Here is a 22,799-nt window from a genome sequence, read left to right as displayed (position 1 = left end):
GATATTACACAAGCACATGCCCATGGGTAAGGCACTCCCAGCGCCCGCCCCTTCCCGTCCCCGCCGGCTGCGACCTTGCACTCCCCCGTGCTAGAGGGGGCTGTACCGGGGGCCATAGTAAGGGGAGTAATACACAGTGCGAGGTGGGAGGCTGCGCAGATTTCTGCCTGCCCCTCCACCTTTCCTTGACCCTTCCAAGGAGCTGAAGCCCAGGGAACTCCCATAGGCCGCCTCCTTACGCCGCTTGTTCCGATCCCAAGGCCGCTGCCCTTTAGCCCGTCTGTCCGTCGCTCCGCACACTGCCGCGCGCTTCTCCCGGCGCTCCCGTTGCTCCGAGCCCGGCTCCCAGCGAAGCAGCACCCGCCCCACTCACGGTGCGGGTGTGGGGCGGCAGAGAGAGCCCTGCTGCGCTTTGATCCGGGTTAGCACAGCACTCAATGTGCTGTAGTATCCCACCGTGAGCTGCTTCTGCAATTGCTTCTAGCAATAAGGCCAAGGTAACAGTGATAAGGTGAGAGGTGGTAGCCTTAAGTTGTGCCTGGGGAGGCTCAGGTTGGGTATTAGGAACAAATTCTTCTCCAGAAGAGTGACAATGCATTGGCACAAGGTGCCCAGGGAGCGCTGGGCTCATCATTCCTTAAGGTGATAAAGATGCAGACGTGGCACTGAGGGACGTGGCTGTGGGCATGGGGGGTGGGCTGATTGATGGCTTGCTTCTTCAAAACTGTCCGCATTAAGCAGTGTGAGCAGTTAACAGTAGTGCACAGCATGCGTTTATATATATGAACACCAACACAATAGAAACTGTACAGCACATAGGCAACATACACAGTGCAAAAGATTGTCTTCTGTCAATATTCTGATCATCTGCATCTTCCGGATACACCACGTTTATTTAGGAGCACGTTCTAGGGACACAGGGGCGTAGACCCCAAATTCAGGAATTCATTTAAAAGGAAAGGATGCTCAAAGATATCCCATAATCTCTTGCTGGGATCGTTGGCTAGGGTTGCTGGGGTCCTGCACTGTTGGGTCCTGCCCTCTCTGCTCTGCCTGTTTCAGACTCTGTTGTTTCTCCGCAGATGGAAGGATTTCTTTGGGCTGTTCACATAGTGTGTGCTAGGACAGTGCTATTCGCTCACCCCTTTCCCTTCCAGACACCTGACACCACTCAGCAATCCCAGACCCCTCTCCATGCTTGGTGGACACCAGGTGACAGGAAGACACCTTGATTTTTTTTCAGCTATTACAGGTACTCAATAAGATAACAGCCAAATGTTCTCCACCTGCACTGAGCACTCAGCTTCCCACCCAAGGACTTCTGTAAGTGCCCCTGTCCCAGGCAAGGAGCACCGATAGCGCTGATTTCACCGGTGCATATGGAGTGACAGATTGTCTCTTCTGGAGTGCATTTCCATCTGTGGCAAAATTACAAATTAATTTGCTTCATTTTTTGGAGCTCTTTGATCAAGGTTACTCGATCTGTGTCGTAACTGCTCACAGAAACACAGCTCGGTATGTTCTGATTTGTTACCGAAACTGATAATCGATGGGGTATTATGAAGCATCCTGTACAGCTCAGTACAAGCATCCTTAGCAAAATATTTTTCTCTCAGAGAAATTTGGCTTTTTTTCCTGCCTGAATAAATGCTCAGTGCTGCTTCTCCCTCATGGTTTTAATTACAAACTATATGAAAAGCTTCACGGTGGGAAAAGATGTAACAAATCCTGTCAGATCTTGTTTAACCCATAGGGACCACGTGCACTGGATTTCTGGAACAGTCTCTTTAGAATAAGCATGATGGGTGAGAGGCTAAAAGCTGCCACAGGGATGGTGCTGTGAGACGATGCTCTCAAGGACTGAGACTAGGCCAGGGGTTTTGTGACCCAGTGCTGTCCAGAGGCCCCATCCCTGCACTGCTGCTCTTGATGTATGGTGTGACTCAGATGCTTTACTTCATCTGCCAAGCTGAACAGCATCCTCTGAAATGAAACACCCTTCTGGGCCAGACGGACTGGGAAATGGTTTAGTAACTTCTTGATAAAGATGTGATAAACACTCCCTTTCCCTTAATTCACATATGGATCCACTGAACATGTGGATGGTGGACACTGTTTAACTAGATTAAACCTTCCCAACTGACCATGCCTGTTAATTCTTGCTGTTTAAGAACCAGTGTTTGAAGGCAGTCAGTGTGTTTTGCTATTGAGGCTTTGTAGCAAGGCTGTGTGAGAAGTGAGAAGCTGGGATCTACCTGAAGGAGCAATTTTAGCTCTACACGTAGACATCTCATACATGGTGCAAAGACACCATCTACCTCAGCTTTGCTCTGACAGCAGCAAGAAGATTTGTACCTTTGTAACATGGCAACTGGATTGAGACAGCACTGGCCTCTGGAAGAAGGGATGAGAAATGCCGAGAAGCAGCTTTGCAGCAGTACCTCCATGCCCTGTAGCCCACAACACATGCTGGTGCCATCTGTGACCCCTGCCAGCATCCTTACACCAGCATGGCATCACAGGGCAGGTTTTGCTGGCTGCTGTAGTTGCACATGTCCAAGGTGAGGGGCTGAGGCTCAGCAGAGAGGCACAAAGCAGTTCATCTCTGCTCCTCTCTGCCAGATCCACAGGAGCCTGCTGACTGCTCACTGCACACTTTTGCTCATACCTGTGCTGAGCGCACAGATTCCTGCATGGAGCCTCTCACCTGGGGCTTTCATGGGAAGTTCTGTGTATTTTCTGCCTAAGCATGGAACAGAGCAAACAGCTCAACAGCTATTTACAAACAGGTTTGAAATGCAGCTTAAAGATGCTCGTGAAGAATACGTGGCACCTGGCCTCCCAATGCTGAGCTGGTGTGGGCACTCAGGAGTTGATTTTTCTTGCAGTGTGATAGCACTGTTTGTCTTGTGCGGTTCTGCAGTGCCAGTAACCTTTGGGCTGTTCCCAGTGATACGCAGATTGTCCTTTTAGTCACCATGCTGGTTTGCCAGGAGATTTCCGGAGCTGCAGCCACTCCCCTGCTGCCCTGCTTGGTGAGCCCACCTCCAGGGGATGCAGGTTCCCCAGCCCGTGGCAATGACCATCCCTCTGCTGACTGCCCTGGCTCACACCTTGGCCACATCATGAGGGTTAACCAGAAGTTAGCTGGATGTTAGTGTGCTCCCACAACTGGGGAGGAAAGGGACATCGCTTCGCTCTGCACCACCTCCTCTGAGGGCCTCTTCAGTAAATACTGCACTTTTTTGATCATGAGACCTTCCTGGGATGGGAAAACCTTTTTTGTGCCTTCTACTGGAGCAAGTGTTAATGACATGAGTAGCCCCAAAGATGTGGCTGTGAGTGTCCACCATGTACAGAGACATCAGCCTTGGTAGGATCCCCGCTGGGTTTTGGCAGAAGCTACACTGCTTTTTCTTCCCCAGTCACCGTTGATGTTCTTCTCAGATTCTCTTTGACTTTAATGAATTCTGGTGCATGGTCTTCCTGCTTCTCCTGCTCTTTCTCCAGCTGTAATAAAGACAAGTCATTGTTATCTGTACTTTCTAAAGAACAAAAGTGCATTATCTACCTTGAAACCCTGGGTTCGTTACTGCTGCATGTCTAGTTATCGTCCAGAACTGATTAATTTTGTGCTGCACATTGGTGCTCTCTTTTTCCAAAGCTGTGTTCACCATCAGTCTCTTTTCCAGGTACACCAGCACACTTGGCTTTCTCCCTAGGGAGGAACATCTCCACTAGGCAAGCAGGGGTTGCTTCATCTGAAGAGCAGTTTCTCTGGGTGGTTAGAACAACCTGGGGATGGCTGACAGCCTGATCCTACCTGATCCAGCCGCTGGTGCCTCTTCAGTAGCTCTTTTTCAAAGGGAGACTGCAACTTCTTGGCCTCTTCCTCTTCCTTCTTCTGCCTGAGCACCTGGTTTCGCCGTCGGTGTTCAAGCACCCTCTGCAACTCTGGCTTGCTGTCTATACTCAAGCCTCTGTGGACCAAAAGCAGACAAATGAAGAGCTGCTCACCCACCTTCCCCCTGCCTGCCTGGCAGCCCCCAGACCCTCCTTCCCAAATGCTGCCGCACTGATGTGCTGTGCCTTTCTGTGCAGAAAGGGAAATGGGCCGTCCTACAGTGACAGCTCAAGTGCCACTGAGGGAATTTATAATAATGAAGATTTTTTTCCACCAGCAGGGGTAGTCATTGAACTGCAGTAATTGTCCTGGCAGTTCGGCTTGCTCCAGAGCTGAGGGCTTGCGATCCCTGCTGTGCATCGGTTTAAGTACTAATGTTTATCTCCTGCAGCTGACCCCAGCCACCTGCATACTCGCTTCTACCCCCTAAATACATGTACGTGGCTGCGCGTGTCAACAAACTTTTGCTGACTTCTGGGCAGACATCATTGCAGCCACCGTTTTGTGTTGCTGAACAAGAAGTTATGAAGCAGAGATCAAGGCAGCTTTCAAATAGGTTATCCTCTAATAGCAACTGGAACGTAAATGATTTTGGAAGAAGTCACAGAAGTAGTTGGCTAAGGTCGTGTTTGTGAGGAGGAGCTGAAGGTCACATAGCTGCCACCAGAGCCTGACCTCACTGCTGGGGGCTGAACATTCACTGGAGTCGGCAGGCTGAGGGTATGGGAAATCCCAGGGAAATATTTGGAGGAGAGGTGTTGTAACATGAGGGTTTCTGTGGCAGACAGGCCCTGGGCTTGACAGAAAGTAAAGCCTGCTGTGGCTTGCTGGAGACACAGAGTTTGCAGCGTTGCCTTTGAATTTGTTACTGCTCCAGGATTTAATCAGCCTGCCCTGTTAGTACCCAGAGGTGTTGACTAAGATAAAGTTTTGTTGCACAAGATGTGAATTGCTTTCTGCTTCTGCCTAAGGGAGAAAGCAGAAATGGGAGCAAGCACAGATCCTCCTCTCTCCTCCCCTCAGTATGAACATGCAGCAAACAGCAAAGCTGCCGGATTTGCAGGTGACTTAGGGTTGCATATAGATGCAGTTCCTCCTTCCCTCTGGAAGCACTGTACCAACTTGCTGGCTGCCCTAAACCTGCTCAGGAGATGATAGGATTGATTGTGCCAGGAGATCCTGGCCAAGGAGGCTTTAACCATGTTAGTGTGCTTAGGAATATCTGCCTGGTTCAGATGATTGCATCAGTGCTGGCGAATGGCCTGGGCACAGTCCCTGTAATTCTCCTGCTTCTGGGCAGTGTCAGTACTGAGCAATGAACTCTGCTGGCAGGGTTGTTGTTGGCTGAATTAACACCTGTGCCTGACCCTGGTGATGAGCACAGTTGTTTTGAACAGAGGCTCTGCTCCTTTTTGATTAGAGATCAAAGTGTGGCTGTATCAAAGTGCTTTTTTTTAAGGCATTTTGGAAATGTTTGAAAATAATCTGTTGCATCAGAGAAGAGTGTTTGGTGGGTTGTACCCCATGTCTGTGTGCAAGTGGCAGGGTTTATCCCTCCCTCCAACCACAGGTGGTGCTGGTGCTGGTGTTGGTGCCAGGCTCCACACTGCTGTGACCTCCCCTCACCTCTTGTGGTTCATCAGCAGCTCTCTGTGCAGCTCCTGGTGGCTCTTGGAGGCTTTGACAGGGTTGAGAAGCTTTTTAGGTTTGATCAAGTCTGGGTTCCCATCTATGTAGTCCGGCTGAGTCAGGATGCTCCTGCTGTCACGGTGCTCCTGCTGTATTTCTGTGTACATCGATGCTGGAAGACAAGAGAGGAGTTGGTGGGTGGGGTGCACCAGTGGGAGCCCAGCTGTGCTCTGCTCCCTGGGTGAGAGCAGTTTCTTGGTGCACCTTTAGCAAATATTCCCTTTGGAGAGACACGTATTAATTAGATCACTTCTAAGTGACTTGCCAGCCACTTGCTTCAGTGGCTGCAGCGGTCGGTGCCAAGGGCTAATTAACATTAGTTAGCTGAGCCATTGCTAACAGCGGGAGCAGGGCTGGAGCTGCAGGACTTGGGGGTCCTGGGAAGTGCTGCTGTGGCTGACACCTCTCATCAGCATTGGGTTTTGCTGATGTTCTGCTGCCCTAAAAGTCAGGATTCATCCCAGTGCCGAGGAAAGCATAATTCACACGTGCAGCCCAGGATCACGCTGTAATAATTTGTGTGTTCTGCATATAAGAACAAGGGCCTACTCTTTTCTAAGCGGTGGCGTGTTGGATTTCAGGCAGACTGCAGGGCAGGATCAATGCTGCCGTTTCCCAAGTGCTCTACATCTCACCTTTACAAAAACCCCCACACAAAAGGAGTGCAAAGCACAGATTTTAAGACAAGATGCATGCTGTGGGCTGCACTTTATGTGCAAAGTGCAGTTGTGCTGGCTGCAATTATGCCAGGGCATGGCCTCATCAGGGACTGGGAAGAGCCATTCATTCCTGAGGACTCACTCAATGAATCTGGGAGTTCAGTGGCAAGAACAAAAAGTACCAGAAAAAGTGTGTAGGCAGCTCCAAGTGCTCTGTTATTACAGTATTTTGGGGTACCTAATGGGAGGGCTTACGGGTTGATGGAGCAGTAAAGAAAACAGCTTTTGTTCAGTAATGCTGTCTCCCTCTCTTATCGCAGTCTCATGTACAAAAGGAATAAAATCCTTTTAAAAGAGAAATCAATAAAATGAAAAGGAAAAAAAAAAAAAAGCAAGTGAAAGCAGGCTAGGTCATTCTTTCTTAGGCAGTAAGTACTCTGCGAATGTAAAGTGGATTGCAATCAAACAGAATTGTGTAAGAAATCATACTGCTGAAGAAATGATTCAGTATCAAACAACTTCTCATTGAATGTTAATGTGGGCAGTGCCCTGCTGCTCTGGGAACAAAGGAAAACAGATTGGAGCCCGTTAAGAGTGTAATTGGGGTGAATAGTTCGGTACATATTCAAAGGGCGTGGGGAAGCTGGAAGCAGAGGTTTCCTGTACCAGGCTGTTTTCTTCCAGGGTGGCAGGTGCTGTTGGTGGGTGAAGGAGCCGAGTGCTGAGGCTGTGCCTTGCTCTGCCAGTGGGGCGCGTGGGGGTGAAGGCAGCATGGTTTGATGACGGATTGCTGCTCAATGAAAGCTGGTTTTGGAACAGTGGAAAGTGCATCGGGTGTTCACTGGGGTAACATTGCTGGAGTCCCTAATTCTACTTTGTCCCTTTTCTGGGGGTCTTGTTTTCCGTGGGGAGAGAGGTGAGCAAAAGGCAAGAAAAGAAGGTTCAGAAGCAAAGGGTTGTTTTGGTGTCAGTGAAATGGGTGAGCTCCCCTTTCCCATGGCAAAGCGGTAGCTTTATTCTGCAAACAAAACAAGGAACTTCAAAGAGTGCTGGGTGTTTTCAATAGGAGCACTGCTGGCTGGCTGTGCTACAGGAGGTGATCTGGGAAGGAACCACAAACCTCTTGACAGGAACCCCACTTTAAATCTTCCCAAGATGTTCATGTGGAGCAATTCAAGGAATGTCTGCATTTGCATTGAGGGTAAAAAGAAAAATGAGGCCCGGAGCACTGCTTGGGGTTATGCTGGGAGTAAGGACGGGGCATCCTTTCTGCTACAGGCTGGCAGAGAGGGAGCCTGGGCATAGTGCTTCTTTTGCAGTAGATCTGTCATCTTCAAGACACAGTCTAATTCATGCCCATGTATAGGGAGACAGACTGCTATCAGGCTGCATTTTGTCATTATTTATAGTGCCAGCAGTGTAAATCAGGGCAGGTCTCTGCGGAGGATTTACAGCAGGATGTCTGGTTTTGCATGATTCCACCATAGATCAATGAACAAACGTCAGCTCTGGCACCTCCTGGGCCACCGCCATAAATCAGCCATAGGTGCCAGGCAGTTTTATATTGTTCTTGGCAAGATATAAACAAAGAAATGCATGTGCATTCTGACAGCCTCAGCTGTGCTCAGAAAGACAGTGTGACCTTTCAGAAAGATCTGCTTTGGACTGTTGCTTTTCAAAAGTAGCCGTGTTTGCTTCAACACATTCAGCCTTTTGCTTGCTCTTAAATATTTTCCCTTTCCGTGTTTCTAGAAGCCTGAGGCTCTCTAGGAAAGCTACATTTCCGTTTGATTTCTGTGTGCACACAGAGCAGGAGTGCCTGGACTGAGGGGCTGAGGCTGCTGGTGGGTATTGGGATGAGCTCCCTGCCTTCCTCTGCCCCATGGGAAAATCCTCTGGGGGGGCTCAGCTCTCAGGGGTGCAGGAGACCTACTGCCCCCGCCTTGGCACAGGGCTGCTTGAAGGAGAAAAATGACTTTTTAATAGCTTGGTCTGCTCTGACTTCAAGCAAAGCTCAAATTCCTAGAAATCCGTATAAATCCTGGGGGAGTTTTGGTAAAATTGCTAGTCTGCAATGCTTGCCCAAATTGCTCAGCCCCGGTCTTTTGAGATGAAGAAAGTCAGTTTCGGAATGACCTGAACTGCCTTGGGGCTGCAGGAGGTGCCCTGTGCAGAGTTTACATTGAGTTTCACAACTGTGTCCCTGTATACGGGGCTGTCCCTTCGCACAGCAGCCACGCAGCCTGCGCTGCTCCCACTGCTGGGATGAAAATAATCCCCAGGAATGCTGTAAGGGGATTATAGGGCTGGTTGGGCAGGTAAGTGGGGTGCTGCTATGGCTGCCCAGCTCCAGCTGCCCTTTCTGAGGGGAAAGTGCTAAAAGGATCGGAAGGAAAACGGAGTGTTTTCAGTCTAAGTGTTGTCAGACTTTTATTTCTGCAGAGAACTGATTTCCCAACAGGAGCACCTGGGGAGAGGTTGTTCAGTAACTGCAGGAAATGATCAAACTGCTCCTGTTAAAAATATTTTGTGGGAGTCCCTTTGTGGGCAGAGAATGAAACCTCCGTGAAATGTCATTCCTGTACAAATGGACAGAGGGCTTTGCTGTGGGAATGGCAGCTGGGGCACTGCTCTGTGTAACCTGGGGCTTGGAGGGAGAGATGCAACGAGAGAATCACAGTCATAGAATCATGGAATCATTAAGATTGGAGAAGACCACTAAGATCACCAAGACCAACCACCAACCCAGCCCCACCATGCCCATAACCACATCCCTCAGCGCCACATCTCCATGGTCCTTGAACACCTCCAGGGACAATGACCCCCCACTCCCTGGGCAGTATGTGCCAGTACATCGCCACTATTTCTGAGAAGAAATTGTTTTGAATAGCCAACCAAAATGCAGACCTACAGCTCACAGCCCTGGCTCTGGGTTGGTAAGGCCACTGAGTTGAGGTTTTGTGGGCAGAAGTGGCCAATGGGAGAAAAGCCTCTGGTTTCTGAGTGCCTGGTGTTGGTTTGTGAATACATATTCTCTGGAAAGCAGCAGTTTAACAGTGGGCTGCTGAACGGAGCTGGGCACACACATCCCACAGGGAAGGAGACTGCAAACTACCATACTCAACACAGGTTGCCCAAGCAGGTTTGAAGCTACTTGCGCAATTAATCAGAGCTGTGTAATAATGTGATTTTAAAGGCCTCATCTCACCTGAAATCAGTGATTTTTTAAAATGAAACTCCAGGCAAAACTTCCTCAGCATCCCTCCATCGTGCTGCATCAGCAGCTCGGCAGTGTTGTGTCCCAGGGGCCTGGCACACTCCTTTTGCTTGTCACCGGACAGCCGCGTCATCGATCAGTGATACGCGTGGTCCGGAATGGAAGCAAAGAGCCTTTGTCTGCTTTTAATCTAGGGTTTTAAATAATTGAGCAGGCCGAATTCTGGTATTTATAATGCAATGAGGCAAATGTAATTTGATGTGGCTGCTGTGGGAAACGTGTCCCAGCCATGGGGTCGCTCCTCAGAGCAGTGGGTGCCGAAAGTCAGAAACCCTATGGGGTCGTGGGGTCGGAAAGGGAAAGAATCACAATGGTGCCTGCAGGTCTCTGCCCTGCCCTGTCCTCTAGCTGAGGGTTGGCATGTTGGTTAATGATTTCATTTAACCACCTTGGACTGTGATAAGCAAGGTTCTGGGGCCGGGATCCCTCTGTTAACAATTACCAGGGACGCCTGCCCTCTGAGCAGCATGTGGAGCAACCAGATTCGTTTTGTTAAGCAGTGACAGATGCTCAGCAGTCCTTGCTAATCACAAACTTATTTTTAATAGATCATCAAATATTTGCTGTGCGCCTTTCCCTATGTGGAGACACGCATCAATCATTAATGAATGTTTTAAGGTAGCTCAAAGGGATTTTCTGAAATGCAGAGAAAATCATTTCCCATTGAGCCGCAGCTACACCAGCAGTACCCCCTGTCCCACCTAACTCCTCTCCAAGAACATTAAATTGTGCCTTGTGTTGGTTTAGGGAATATCATGTGGGATATGGGTCTGTTTTCTAGGCAGCACTGAAGTGCTACGGAAACCTAATATATCCCAAACTAAACTTAAAGCAGGGTCCAGAGACACCTGTGCGCAAATAGAGTTGCAGTGCAGAACCCCATGGGGCTCAGCAGCCTCTGCCCAAGACAGGGAGGGGATATGGGGACGTGGGGACACAAGGATGCGGGGGCCCTGTGCTTACCTGATTTCTGCAGTGTGCCTCTGGGGAGCCCAGGGGCCCCGTGCTGCCCCGTGTCCCATGACATGGGGCCAGGCGGCCGCTTCTGCCTTCTGTGCTTGCTCTGCTGGCCTTTGGGTCTGTGAGGCTCCCCAGCTCCTGCCTGGTCTCTTCAGCGGGGCAAGGATGGAGGCTCACATGGATGCCACCTCCCTGCTGCCCCACAGGGACCCTGTAGACCCCAAAAGTTGCTCCCTTTGCTCTTCACTGCTGGCTGATGTTTCCCCAGAAAATGAATAAGCCGGTGGGTTTTCTCACCCCTCAAAGAGAAGAGCTGTTGATGTGCGCAGCCACTGAGGGGTTGTGCCCCTGCTCCACAGAGGGCGATTTCTCCTGAGTGTGCCTTAAACCACGCTCCCGGGGAAATCAGATCGGCCCAGAGGAAGCCGCACGCCCACTCTCTTTAGCAAAGCACTGCAACAGCAAAGCCCGGCACCAGGGCAACCGTTCGTGTTATCGTGATCGTTCCCAGCACGTTGCGACACCACTGCGCCAGCACCGCGCCGTCCTGGGGGCAAGGGCATGGGGGGAGTGCAGGGTGGGAGCAGCCTGGCCCTGTGCCCAGGGGCTGTCCTGGCACCTGGGGATGCAGAGATGGAGAAGGGAGGAGGAGTGGAAGTGACCCAGCAGCCCCTTCGGGCTCTTGGTGGGTGCTGATAGTGCCGTTGTCTCATGCCATGCTTGCAGATGCTTGCTGGTCCTGGGAGGTGGGCAGGGATGGGGTAAAGCCATTTCCATTCAGACAGAAGGGATTAAGAAAGTGGGGGCGCTGCCTGTTGTGGTGAAGGATGCTCCCAACCCCATGAGGAGAGGCCAGGGTCCTCATTCCCTCATTTCCACCTGTCTACATTTTGCTCTTCTCCATGCCCCATCCCAGCTGTGTTTTGCAGCCAAGGGCTTGGTGATGCTGGATTCCTCCCTGCTCACCCTGCAGATCCTCACTCACCTGAACTGCTGCCTTTGGGCCTCCCGCTGCTGCCGGCACACCGGGGCTGAAGGGAATATTCCTTCTAGAAGAGAAGAGAGGAGGGAATGGGCAAGGACTGTGCAGGTATTGCCCTATAACAGAGGGTGAGATGGACAGCTGGTGGTTCTGGCATCTCTCTGACATCTGACATCACTCCAGCACCTCTCTGACACGGCTCTAGCATGTCACCGAACAGCCACAGTGCTCAGTGCCATGCCAGGCTTTAAATCATGGAGTGTTCAGCTCCTCTGGCCCTGCTGGGCTGTGTTGCTATTAAACCTCTACTCCCAGCCCTGGGTGGGAGGAAGCACTGCTGCCAGCTTTGCTCAGGTTCCCAACCCTGGACAAATGCAATGGGAACTGTGGTGGTGACCAGTTCAAGGCAGTCAGTGGGTTTAAACGCAGTAAAGCAATATAAATAGTAGGTAGCCTCACTTTGTATTTTATTGAGCTGTTACTCCCCATATTTCAGTGCATCACCCCTGACATTAGGGACATTAGTGGGCACAATGCTGATGGTTGGATCAGATAATCTCAATGTTTTTTTCCAAACTTCATGATTCTATGATTCTGTGACTCCAGTGCATGTCAAAGAGCTCCTGCATTATGGAGGCATTTCGTCAGGTGTAGGCTGCCTTCAGCTTCTGGCCCTGGGCAGGAATCCTGCTCTCCAGCTCCAGATCCTGAAGCTTGAGGCCATCGACCCTGAACAAACTATTGATCAGTGGTCCTGCATGTGGGTGCTCTGATAGCTGGATGGTTGGTGATTTGGGATCATGTTTGTGCTGTGCTGAAACCAGTTAGAGAAAAGAACTGTCATCTTGGAAAGGGAGTGGAGGGTGGCCTCAGACCCAGTAAGATGGATACAAGTGCCATTAAGGTGCAGCACCACAGCATTGATCTTGCACAGTAACCGAAGTCTGAGCTAATGAATGAAGCAAGAAATTGCTACAGTCAGATGGTGGTGATAAAGAGGTATTAGCGTGGGCGAAATGCCACCCAGACTGAGAGCTGATCTGAGTCTGCCCTGAAGAAGCAGCAGCAGGGCTGGAGGTTGCCCAGCTTGTGGGTCAGGGTGCTCCAGAGCTTGGCCACAAGCTGCAACCTGGTGAGCTACAGCCAATGTATCTGTTGATTGAATTATTGCTCAGCCCAGAGGCTTTGAAGGAAGTTGTGATGACCTGCAACTTGCTGCCAGACCAAAGCCAGCACTTCTGTGTGTGATGAAGCCACAGTATGTGAGATTTAGAGGTTATCCACATTGCATCTTATAGCTTCATTCTATAAGCACCAAACACCTCTGCTCAGTGCCCACAGTGCTCCATGTGAAAATGTTACTGACACGCTCCTGGACAGGGAGGTTGTATAAGCTGTCGCCCAAATCTCACGGATTATTGCTGAATTCTGCTCAATCTGTGCTCATTTGCAGCAGCTGGGAACGATCCAGACCTCGGTGAAATCATCCACTGGAAGAAACTTCTGAGGATTAGTGAGACTTTTTCCCATCTGTGATGTAAACTCACAGCAATCTGCTGGGCTGATTGTTTGCTGTTGCAATCCTTGCCAAGCTGGTGCACATGCTTGCTGAGATGATCCCACTTGCTTATTAAGGAGAAACACAGAGAAAATGGGCTAAGTGTCCCAACATAGCATGGCCTCTGCCCCCCATTTGCTGTGGTTTGGGCTCTTCTGTCTCAGCATTGCAGTGATGCTTGGTGAAGAGTTTGGCTCTGCCCAATCTCTGCCCACCTCACAGTGGCACAGCGCTGTTTTGCAGTTGGGACCAGCTGTGGCATCGTGCAGAGGGATGGGGCTGCCGTGCAGGATCCCTGTGCTGCAGCCTGACAGCCCGTCACAGGGACCCAGTGTTGCTTCGGGGTGGTGCAGGATGCACCCTAACCCTGCTCCCTTCTCCAGGTGGGCACACACCTGCCTGCAGGTGCTTGGGTTCACCACCCTGAACTTGTGTTACTCCTTTTCCCTGGCCACGGTCATTCTCACTATCATGTTGCAAAGAGCTTTAAGAAAGATCGAATTCTTGGTGTTATGTTTCATTCACTGTTGTTTTGACCTCCACAAATCTGCAGCATTTCTTTGGCTGGGATCAAGCAGCCGCCTTGGGGGTGCCAGGCACTCTCAGTCTGTGGCTTTGGGCATGCAGGAGGGGGCCGGGCTGTGTCCTGCTGTGCCCATGCAGCTCCAGGGGTGTGCTGGGCCGGTGGCCACTCTGTGTCGAGTCAAGTGGAAAATTGCTAATGCTTCACGTAGTGCTTTTATTCAGAAAGTTGTCTTTTATTCATAAAGACAACGCCATTTGACACGGATGAGCACCATGCTGACCTCTGCCTGGCTTTGTCACAATCATTGCTGGAGGCTGGGCGGCAAACGCAGCCCTCCTGCAGGGGACCAACTTCAGTGCTGCTGATGGGCTGAGCCCAGTTCTCACCCTGCACAATGTTGGCAATATCAGCTTCACCCACCCGAGCATTGTTAGCAGTGGGTGAGCCATGATTTTAGCCTGTCCCAGGAGCTTGTTTCCACCCGGCACAGTAGGTTTGGTAGTGCTGATGCTATTTCTGCTATTTCTAGGGATGCCGTTGCCTGCATGGGAAGAGCATCACTCAGTGGCACAAAGGGCTCTGGCAGCTGCAGAACAAATTGCTGTCATGCTGCAGAGAGACCATTAGGGAACACTGAAGGGCCTTGAAGGATGAGCTTTGCAGAAAGTGAGGCTTGTGGCACATGAGTGATAGGGACAGCATTTATTCCATGCACTGCGCCAACAGCCTGGGAACTCAGTGTCACATAAAGAGACTGCATGAAAGTAGGGAAAATGGGTTTATAAGGAGCAGGGCAGGAGGGAAAGGGCTGCAAGGGAGGAGGTTTGGCTGCACATGGAGGAGGCATCAGAACTGTGTAGCATCCCCACTAGGGAATGGGTTTTGTGAAGGCAGCAGGTGCATTGGAGTGAACCCCTGGAGCAGAGGGAGCAGCAAAGCAGCGAAGCCTTTAATTGCATTAGTTCATTTCTATTTGGGGACCACTGAGCCATCCCCAACCTGGCAGCTGCTGCGTGGCCCTGCAGTGATCTCCACACTTTCCCTGCAGGTGCATTGGGCACATTGCTTCAGGACATGGGAGCAATGTGGATCCCAATTGCCATTTGGGTTTGGATGTGCTCCCGGGGCCATTGCCACAAAACCATGTCGTGGGGCTGCCGCTTCAGCCTAGTATGATTGGTTTCACTGTGCCAGGATGGCACCACGCTGGCCCTGCTGTGGCCATTTCCTCTGTGTGCTCTGCAGCCCTGGCATGGAGCAGCCCTTTCCCTTCCCATCGCCTCTCTTCTGCCAGCCGCAGACACAGTGCCTCTTGTTTGCCTTATTCCATCCTGCACTTTCCAATATAGGCGCCCAGGATTTTTGTAGCTAGGATAAGGGTTTCCAAGCTCTTGAATGGCAAGAGCCAGCTTTTTCATCCAGTGAAGCTTTCATCTAACACTATGGACTTCTAAAATCTCCTTTTAACATTGCCCTGGCATTGCACCACTGCTCCTTGTCAGATGGGTTCTGCAGATGGTGCTGAGTGCGGTGCCAGCCGTGTGCCCATGGGGTGAGGTTGCTTTGGGTCTCACCTGCCTGTGGCTGGTCACACTGCTCAGTGCTCAGTCCTGGCTGCCTGTCCCATTCCCATGGAGGAACTCAGTGTGGGCACCAGGTGCTGCTGTGCTGAACAAGGGCCATCCCCAGCACTGGCATGCTGCCTCTTGTTGTGTTCACTCAGCAGCAGAGCAAAGCTTCCTAATCTCAGCTCATCTGACATCAGTGTAAAGTGACACTCTTGGGAATTTGGGGACAGAAGAACTTTCCCTGGGGAAACGGCTGCGGTTCAAACCCTGCTGCTGCTTTTGGGAAGGCTGTGCTCATGTGGTTGTTGGAAGGGTTTCTTTTGGGGTTGTGAGGAGGGGCTCATGCTATGCCGAGCAGTGAGGGTCTGTGAGCAGAGAACCCTGAGCTGGCTCTGATCTTTGCCTTGCAGCATGGGGCTATGGGCAAAGCCCCATGTCCTGCTGTCAGTGCTGCTGCCAGAGGAGGTTTATGGGAGCAGCTGCAGCCTTTGAAAGCATCCATGACCTTGGAGCCCCACTGGCAGCCTTTCCAGCCCCTTTTGTTGTGGAGCAGGGCATTGCCTTGCACTCCACATCCCCGCTGCCGACCCTTGGATGCTGCTCTGCTCTGAGCCTGGCAGGGGCTTGGCTGAGACTGCTGACAGGCAGCACTGGCATGCAATGCAGAGCCCTCATCCTGCCCCCATGTTCCCTCAGAGCTATGCCCAGCAGTGCCCTGCTTTCTTGCAGGGGCTGTGGGGGAAGCAGAGCTCTACTGCCCACCCCATGTACCCTCCCTGCCCCTCAGTTAAAGCACTGAGTCGCAAACCCTGCTGGCACCGCTCTGCTTGGAGAGGGAGCGGCAGCAAAGCTGCCCCAGAGCCATCAAGAGGATGGCACGGATGGGTGGGAGCACTAAGTTCTGAGCCAAGGCTGACCTAACCAGCTTATTGCCCCAGCCTTTGTAATGCTGTGCACATGTGCCAAGGCCTGGATGAAGATCAGGTGCCAGTTTTGGGTCACTGGGTGCTATTTGCGTGTAATTGGGGTCCTAGCCCAGCTCTTTTTGGAGGGATTTTCATTAAATTTCATTTTAACTTTCTGATAGAGGGTGAAAGGAGGGAGCAGATGTTTGGATTCCTTGAAGCCTTTAGGATACCACAAGCTGCTTGAAGCTAGACAGGGGGAAAGCAGGAGGACCTTCCCGGTATTGCTCCTGACAAATTGAAAATGCATTCTTAAAGTATTCTGTAATCTGAGCAGCTTTATGCAGGTCAAGAACTCAGACAGCCCTTCTGTTTTTCCTGACTTACTGGATGGAGCTGGGAGGGGAGCTATAGAAGAGCTGACACCAGAGCAGGGCGGCCCAACTGCACGGTGGTGACATATCTCCAGGCAAAGTGACACCCAATGACATCCACAGCACAGCCACCTCCAGCACATCTGTGTGCATCAGGACCCCTCAGCACCACTCTCTTTAGAGCTCTATGGCTGCTCTCCTAATGCTGAGGGTGGTGGCTTGCCCTGGCTTCCATCAGTTAGGAGCAAGGAAGTGGTGTGGGAGCAGGGACTGAAGCTGGGTGCAAGCTGATTGCTGGGGCTTGCTCTGCAAGGCTGACATTTCTCACCATCCCCTCCTTGCTGTCCCCAAAGGCCCAGCAGGGCCCCACACTGAACCCATCAGGTGGCACTACTTAAGAGCAGCTCAGTCCCACTATAATCCCCTTCTGCTGTCATCACCTGTAGCACACAGCGAGCAAAACAAGCCCCATGTGAGCAAACAGTGCCCTCTCCCCAAACCCCCCACGCCATCCCGTACCCACGTACCTTCTTCCCATGAGCTCCTCCCATTGTTCAGGACTTTGGCTGTGCCCCACTGGCACCGTCCCTGCTATGCCTGTGGGTTCTGGTGGCCGTGCAGCTCCCAGTGCCCCCACTGTCCCCACGGGGAGAGGTGGGTGAGCTCCAGCCCGTTTGCAGTGGGGCCGGTCGGGAGGGTTCCCTTCTCCTCCCTTCTCCCAGCACGTGGAGAACTCATTTTCTTCGTGCACCTCACGGCTGGCGCGCGCCCAGGCTCTGCCCGGGCACAAAGGCAGCTTTCATGCTGCGGATGCCCGGTTTCTAAGCCGGGCTCCGTATTTTGAGAGGCTGTGGAAGATTACAGTAATTGCACTTGACAGGGCAAGATGTCACAGGACGCGGATTCGCTCGGCCGCGGGGCCCCGGCACCCAGCAGTCCTCGCTTGTGGCATCCTTCCTGGCTTGTTCTCTGGTGCTTTGCTGAAATAAATCGGTACCCCAAAATAAGGCAGGACAGCCCCTGAGTCCCGGCTGTGCAGCAGTGCTGGATTTTGCAGATCTGATCCTGTGGATGTTCCTGGGGGCTGCAGCCACTGCTCTGGGCAGGGCTCAGGGCTGAGCGAGTTGGGAACACGGTACTGCGACTGAATGTGCTCACCCAGGTAGGAACCATCCACATCTCTGCACCTTCTGAAACAGCGGGGAGATGGAAAAACAACCTCATGTGGGGTTTGCTGTCCCTGCAGCCGTCACCCTTAATAAGCAAATTCAATTTGCTAAATAATCATGGCACTTAAAGCCGTATTTACGACTCCCAGTACACTGTGGGAATTTTGATTTATTTTGCAGGCTGCAGTAAGTTGGGGAGGAAGGGCTCTTCGGAGCTCTGGCTGCACAGTGGGGTCACACAGGAGCTGCACTTCAGCTCTCCCTGTTGATCCAAAACTGCGTGTACCTCTAACACTCAGTGATGAGCTCAGTGCTCTTTATAGCTGCCTTTAGCATACTGAGACATACATTTCCTTTAGAAAGGCTTCTGGTGTAAAGCCAAAACAATGCGCGTTGCAAGCGGGGATGGTTGTTTTCCCCACTGTAGCTGCTACTAGGTGCTGCTTTCCCCTTTGCAACAGCCTTTACGGGTCCCAGGCTGTTTTCAGTTTGGCTTACAAGCGAATCCAGATCCTCTGAGGGGGCTTAAAATAGTTGGCATATTTCTGCTGGCGGTGCAGTGGGGTGTGTGGCGCGAGGGCTGTTGTGTCTGCTGCGCTGTGCTGGTGCTCACTGCTGCTGCCGTGTGGGTGATTCAGAGCCCAGGATTAACGGCTGCTGCTGCAGCAGATTTAGGGATCGATGTATGGCAGGGGCTTCCCACAGCGTGGTCAGGTGCACACTAAGTGCAGGAGGATAAGCTTGGATAAAATACTACAGCTAGCAGGGAATTCCTCTGCGATGGCAGTGAAAGACCACTGGGGCCAGAGCATCCCTATGCATGCGGGCAGGGGACAGCCATGTATATTGCTGTAACAGTGGATGGGTGATGGGGAAACCCAGCTGGTGGCAGAGGGGTTGGCAATGCCAGGCCTGTGGAGAAAAGCCTGGATTAGGCTCGAAAATGGAGGGAAGGAGGTATTGGTTTATAATTAGATACATTATTTAAGAAACAACTAGAAAACATGTCACAAAACGCTTGGTTTCAAGATGGAAAAATAAAATGCCCCACATCAAACCATAGCCACAGACTAGGGCAGCTTGGCTGGAGCCTGGCTGGGTGCTTGCTCACCTGCACACTGCAGCTGCTCTGAGCACCGTGTGTCCCCACACCAGAATGCTGATCCCTGGGAGCCAGCAGCCACCACTGGGTTTGTGTGACCAGGCCGGGGGTGTGGATCAGTCCAGGGGGGTTGGCATCCCCAGAGACCTGGCTGGGGCTCCATGCAGGTGTGCTGCCAGTGTCCCTGCTAATCTTGCTTCCTGGGGGCGCAGCCCTCCATCTCCAGCAGCTCGGGCCAGCCGTCGTATTTATTTGTTTTCTGGTCATTTTTGATGTACTGAAAGAAAAAAAGAGAGAGAGAAAGAAAACATGAGGAGGTAGGTGGCACTGGGCATATCTGCAGTGTGGCAAAGCTTGCGTATAGATGGGTGAGACATGGGAGATGGTGGACAGGCCATGTACCTCCTCAAAGGGGCTCTTGCCCTTCAGCCCCTTCGCCCCTAAGAAGACCCAGTTGTCTCGAAAGCCCAGCTGGTTCACGTGTCTGCTGCCCAGAGCTGAAAAAAGTTCCCGTACTTTATTGTTCATCCTAAGGTATGGAAAAAAAAGCATCAGGATGGTGCTGGGTGGGTGGCTCCTCCTGTCATACAATCATAGAATCATTAAGGTTGGAAAAGACTATTAAGATCATCAAGCCTAACCAACCTAGCCCCACCGTGCCCACTGACCCTCAGTGCCACAGCTCCATGCTTCTTGAGCACCTCCAGGGATGGTGACTCCACCACTCCCTGGGCAGCAGTGCTAGTGCTTCACTGCTCTTTCTAAGAAGAAAGAGCTGGCAGCTCATGGCTGTGGGGGTTGGCAGCAGCAGCACCCCCAGCCCTAGCAATGCTGCTGGTTTTTGGGTACCTAGGATCAGGCGTGGGGCCAAACTCACTTTGTGGCAGCGTCATCATAGGTGGCTGCCAGAACGATGGTGCCATCCTTGATCTCTTGGAGGAAGGTCTCCAGCTGTGTAACATCTGGTAGGACCATTAGGAAAAAGAAAAGGGTTTTAGTAGGGCTGTGCATGGTACTGGTTGGTAGGAAGGTTCAGGACTGCTGCTTGCCTGCTGTGCACGACAATAAGGAGAAATATGCTGCTAATTTTGCTCACTAGCTGTGAGACCTTGTTCATGTGAATTAAATTCCCAACACCAGGAATGAGCCTGACTGCAGAATTCCTACCTGGTGGCAGCGGCTTCGTGCACATTACAGGAGTTATTCCTCGTCCTGCATCTGCTGTGCAGGATGCTCGAGTGCAATGCCCCATCTAGTGGCACAACAGCTGATTGCTGCTCGGGGCTCACCGACAGACTGCAAGAAATCTCATGACGTTGGTGTTTCTCTCTTAAAATTCCAGAGTTACCAATATAGGTTTCATGACCAACAAATGTAAAGGGTTATTGGTTTAGTGGGATTTTGTTCCTCAAGCTTTTATAAATGAGAAATGAGTCAGAAGCCCAGCTCAGCCGTGACCTTGGGCAGCCACATGGACACAACCAGAGCCGGCCAAAGTCCTTCAGCCCTTATCTGCACACACAGCAGAGCTGCTGCAGTGCTGGTGACCACTGGCACTGAGGGCACCGTGCTTACCTCCTGAGTACATGTCGAAGGATGCCACCTTCAGGAGCTGCCCATTCTTTCCTGAGGGTTGAAAATTCCCAACACAGTCAGGGTGGGTCTCCAAAGAGGATGCCCTGGATCCCAGCCCCACGTGCACTGTGATTGATGCTGTCCTAAAGCTGGCTGTGCATGAAGCCTTTGGGCCACTGTAGCCCAACTCACCGTTCACCAGCGCAATGTTCAGCCCTCTGCCGATGTTGCTCTTCACAGTGCTCATGAGGCTGGAAAGCAGAGACCAGTGAGCGGCAGCAGGCCGTGAACCATCCCCAGGCACAAAGACAACTTCTTCCACTGTTGTTTAACCACCAATGGTCTGTGCTGGCCGTCAGACTGCTCAGCAGAGGCCGAACTCATCCCGCTGCCACCTCCCTCCCCCCATACTGCTTACATCGTGTCCTCGAAGCAGATGGAAGGTCCCACCACGTTGGCAGCACCGCTGATGATCCGGAAGGCAAAGTGGTCAGCAGGGCAGCCCTTCTTGTTCTCACACTTGTGGCGGGGCTGTGGTGGGCCTGGGGGGAGCAGGGAGCTGTGGGGGAGGGGCATGGGCCCTGGAGTTGGGGCTGGTGCACATGTCTACTGCCAGTAGGTGTAGGGTGTGCTGCAGGGTGAGGCGCATGCCAGCCTTGTCCTAGGGCCAGTGATGGGTGGAGATGGAGCTGGGCTGGGACATGATGAGCAGGTGCTGTGCATTGCTTTGTGTGAGTAGAGGGCGGGTGTCACAAGGAGTTGATGGCACCCATTCAAGCCCAGCCCTGTGTGAATTTTCTGCCCTGAGTTTCCCCATTTTCAGCTGGGGTAAGGCTTGCAGCCTCACCCTGCTGGCTTCCTACAGCCCATGGCTTGAGAGCGTTGTGCTGAGGCATGGGATGTGTAAAGAGCCGTGTCCCTGCTGAAGACACTGCTGTGTGCCATAGGGAGATCCCCCTGCATTTGGGAGGGTGGGACATTCGCCTTGCAAGCAACCATCACGCTCCCACCATCATCCTTAGCCCGGGAGCAGTGCTGTGTATGGAGATGAAGCCGAGAGCGATACTCACTGCTCTTAGACTTGCTGGTGGCACCTGCAGACACAAAAGAGAGGTTAGCACCCCACGGGCCCAACTAAACCTCTTTCCAGGGCTGTGTGTATCCTGGACCCCCGCAGCACTTCCCACTGCCCTGTTCCCACCATGCCCAGATAGCAGAGCTGATGGCTGTGCCCCCAGCCAGGGGCTGCCATGCACTCACCCATCCAGCTCCGCAGGCTGATGGCTATCCCACTGTGCTCAAAGTATGTCTGCACGATGAACCAGGAGCCCAGCAGTGTGGCCAGCAGCACCAGGAGCCGGATCACGCCTGGTGGGAGAGGAGCACCTGGGTTGGGGCCGGGCATCCATGGGGCATCCTGCAGCCTGTGCATCCCCAGGCTCCCCATGAATAAGGTGGCTACTGTGGTATGGCAGGTGGCCAACACTCCTTTCCTCATCCTCTACAAGGACTGATCTCTGATCTCTTAACTAATATCTCCAGAGTGAGCGGTGATCCTCAGACAGACATCACCCTTCTACTGGAGGGCATTATTCATGCTCCTCTCTTCATTAAAACTGATCTGATAATTAGTTAGAAAGCAATGTAAATGCAAGTGTTTCCTATCTTCCCAGTGCTGGGAGGGCTGCTGTCCCCCAATTAGTCACCAACTACAGCTAAGCAGCTGCTAATACAGATGTGATTGGCATTTGGCTTTAAAGCAACACTCATTGGAGCAAAACGTTCCTGTCCTGCATGGAAACGGGGTAGAAAAATATACTTAGATTGCAGCTGAATGGCTCTTATGGAAGCAGGAACCTCTCAGCAGCCATCACTTCTCAGCCTCTGAGGGTTTCACTGGGAAATATACAACAGCCTGAAATCTACACAAATATCATAAAAACCCGATGCTTATACAAACGTCCTTTCCTGTGATGCTGGTGAGGGGAGGGCAGTGCAGACGGGCTTGAAAGAGGCCATGCAAATGAGAAATAGGCACAAAGAGCTGTAGAAAATGGGACTGGGAAAAGTAAATGCCCGTCTCCATTCTTACCTGTCACCCGCATGCTGAGGGAGCACAGTGAGAGGCTGTCACTGATCCTGCGTCACTCTGAGCAAGGAGAAGCACTGTGCAGTGTGGCTGTAATCCACAAAGACCAGGAGGATGTTAGATGAAAAAGTAACTGCTCTGTTAAACATTGCATTGACTAAGATCGGGAACTAAGCCACTGGAGATGCATGGATTCCTGTTGGGCACATGCTTGTCCCCACCCTGATGTCTCAAAGTCGTGGCTCTGGTGCATCAGTCTTTCTGCAAGCCCTGGGCTATCCCCTGTCACTCACTGGTACTGCCCTTTTCCCAGGAGCTGATAAGAAAGAGTTCAAGTGGTGTATTTGCACTCACAGCCCTGCGTCATTTCCTTTTGGGATGATGCATGGCGAGTTTTACATATTATAGGCTGCAGAATGCCACTGATAGCCTGCAGTTTGGGCTGGCGTGGTCAGAGAGGTC

The 22,799-nt window shown here is 51.8% G+C and overlaps 2 protein-coding genes across 4 annotated transcripts; both read right to left on the bottom strand.

Moving 5' to 3' along the window:
- Nucleotides 1–752: 752 nt before the first annotated feature.
- FAM107A (family with sequence similarity 107 member A) lies at nt 753–17,558 on the bottom strand. 2 transcript variants are annotated; one of them, XM_072347384.1, is made up of 5 exons: nt 16,930–17,558; nt 11,475–11,538; nt 5,531–5,705; nt 3,824–3,980; nt 753–3,510 (listed from the first exon to the last, which is right to left on the bottom strand). In XM_072347384.1, exons 1-5 carry the CDS (start codon nt 16,951–16,953, stop codon nt 3,403–3,405), a joined length of 528 nt encoding a protein of 175 aa, XP_072203485.1. In that variant the 5' UTR covers nt 16,954–17,558; the 3' UTR covers nt 753–3,402. The 2 variants fall into 2 exon arrangements, with proteins under 2 accessions (XP_072203485.1, XP_072203486.1); XM_072347385.1 differs by lacking the exons at nt 11,475–11,538; nt 16,930–17,558 and adding an exon at nt 10,493–11,029.
- Nucleotides 17,559–18,860: 1,302 nt separating this feature from the next.
- On the bottom strand, nt 18,861–22,353 carry FAM3D (FAM3 metabolism regulating signaling molecule D). Of its 2 annotated transcripts, XM_072347383.1 has the most exons (9): nt 22,341–22,353; nt 21,509–21,616; nt 21,319–21,342; nt 20,667–20,790; nt 20,441–20,499; nt 20,249–20,299; nt 19,551–19,635; nt 19,076–19,202; nt 18,861–18,950 (listed from the first exon to the last, which is right to left on the bottom strand). In XM_072347383.1, the coding sequence occupies exons 1-9, from the start codon at nt 22,351–22,353 to the stop codon at nt 18,861–18,863; spliced, it is 681 nt and encodes a 226-aa protein (XP_072203484.1). The 2 variants fall into 2 exon arrangements, with proteins under 2 accessions (XP_072203484.1, XP_072203483.1); XM_072347382.1 differs by lacking the exon at nt 21,319–21,342 and having other exon boundaries at nt 20,667–20,807; nt 21,505–21,616.
- Between the last annotated feature and the right edge of the window lie 446 nt (nt 22,354–22,799).

The sequence above is a fragment of the Excalfactoria chinensis genome, chromosome 12, assembly GCF_039878825.1.
Source record: "Excalfactoria chinensis isolate bCotChi1 chromosome 12, bCotChi1.hap2, whole genome shotgun sequence".
NCBI classification, from domain to species: domain Eukaryota; kingdom Metazoa; phylum Chordata; class Aves; order Galliformes; family Phasianidae; genus Excalfactoria; species Excalfactoria chinensis.
The sequence above is the reverse complement of the archived record's forward strand: the minus strand, read 5'-3'. Positions and strand labels throughout refer to the sequence as shown.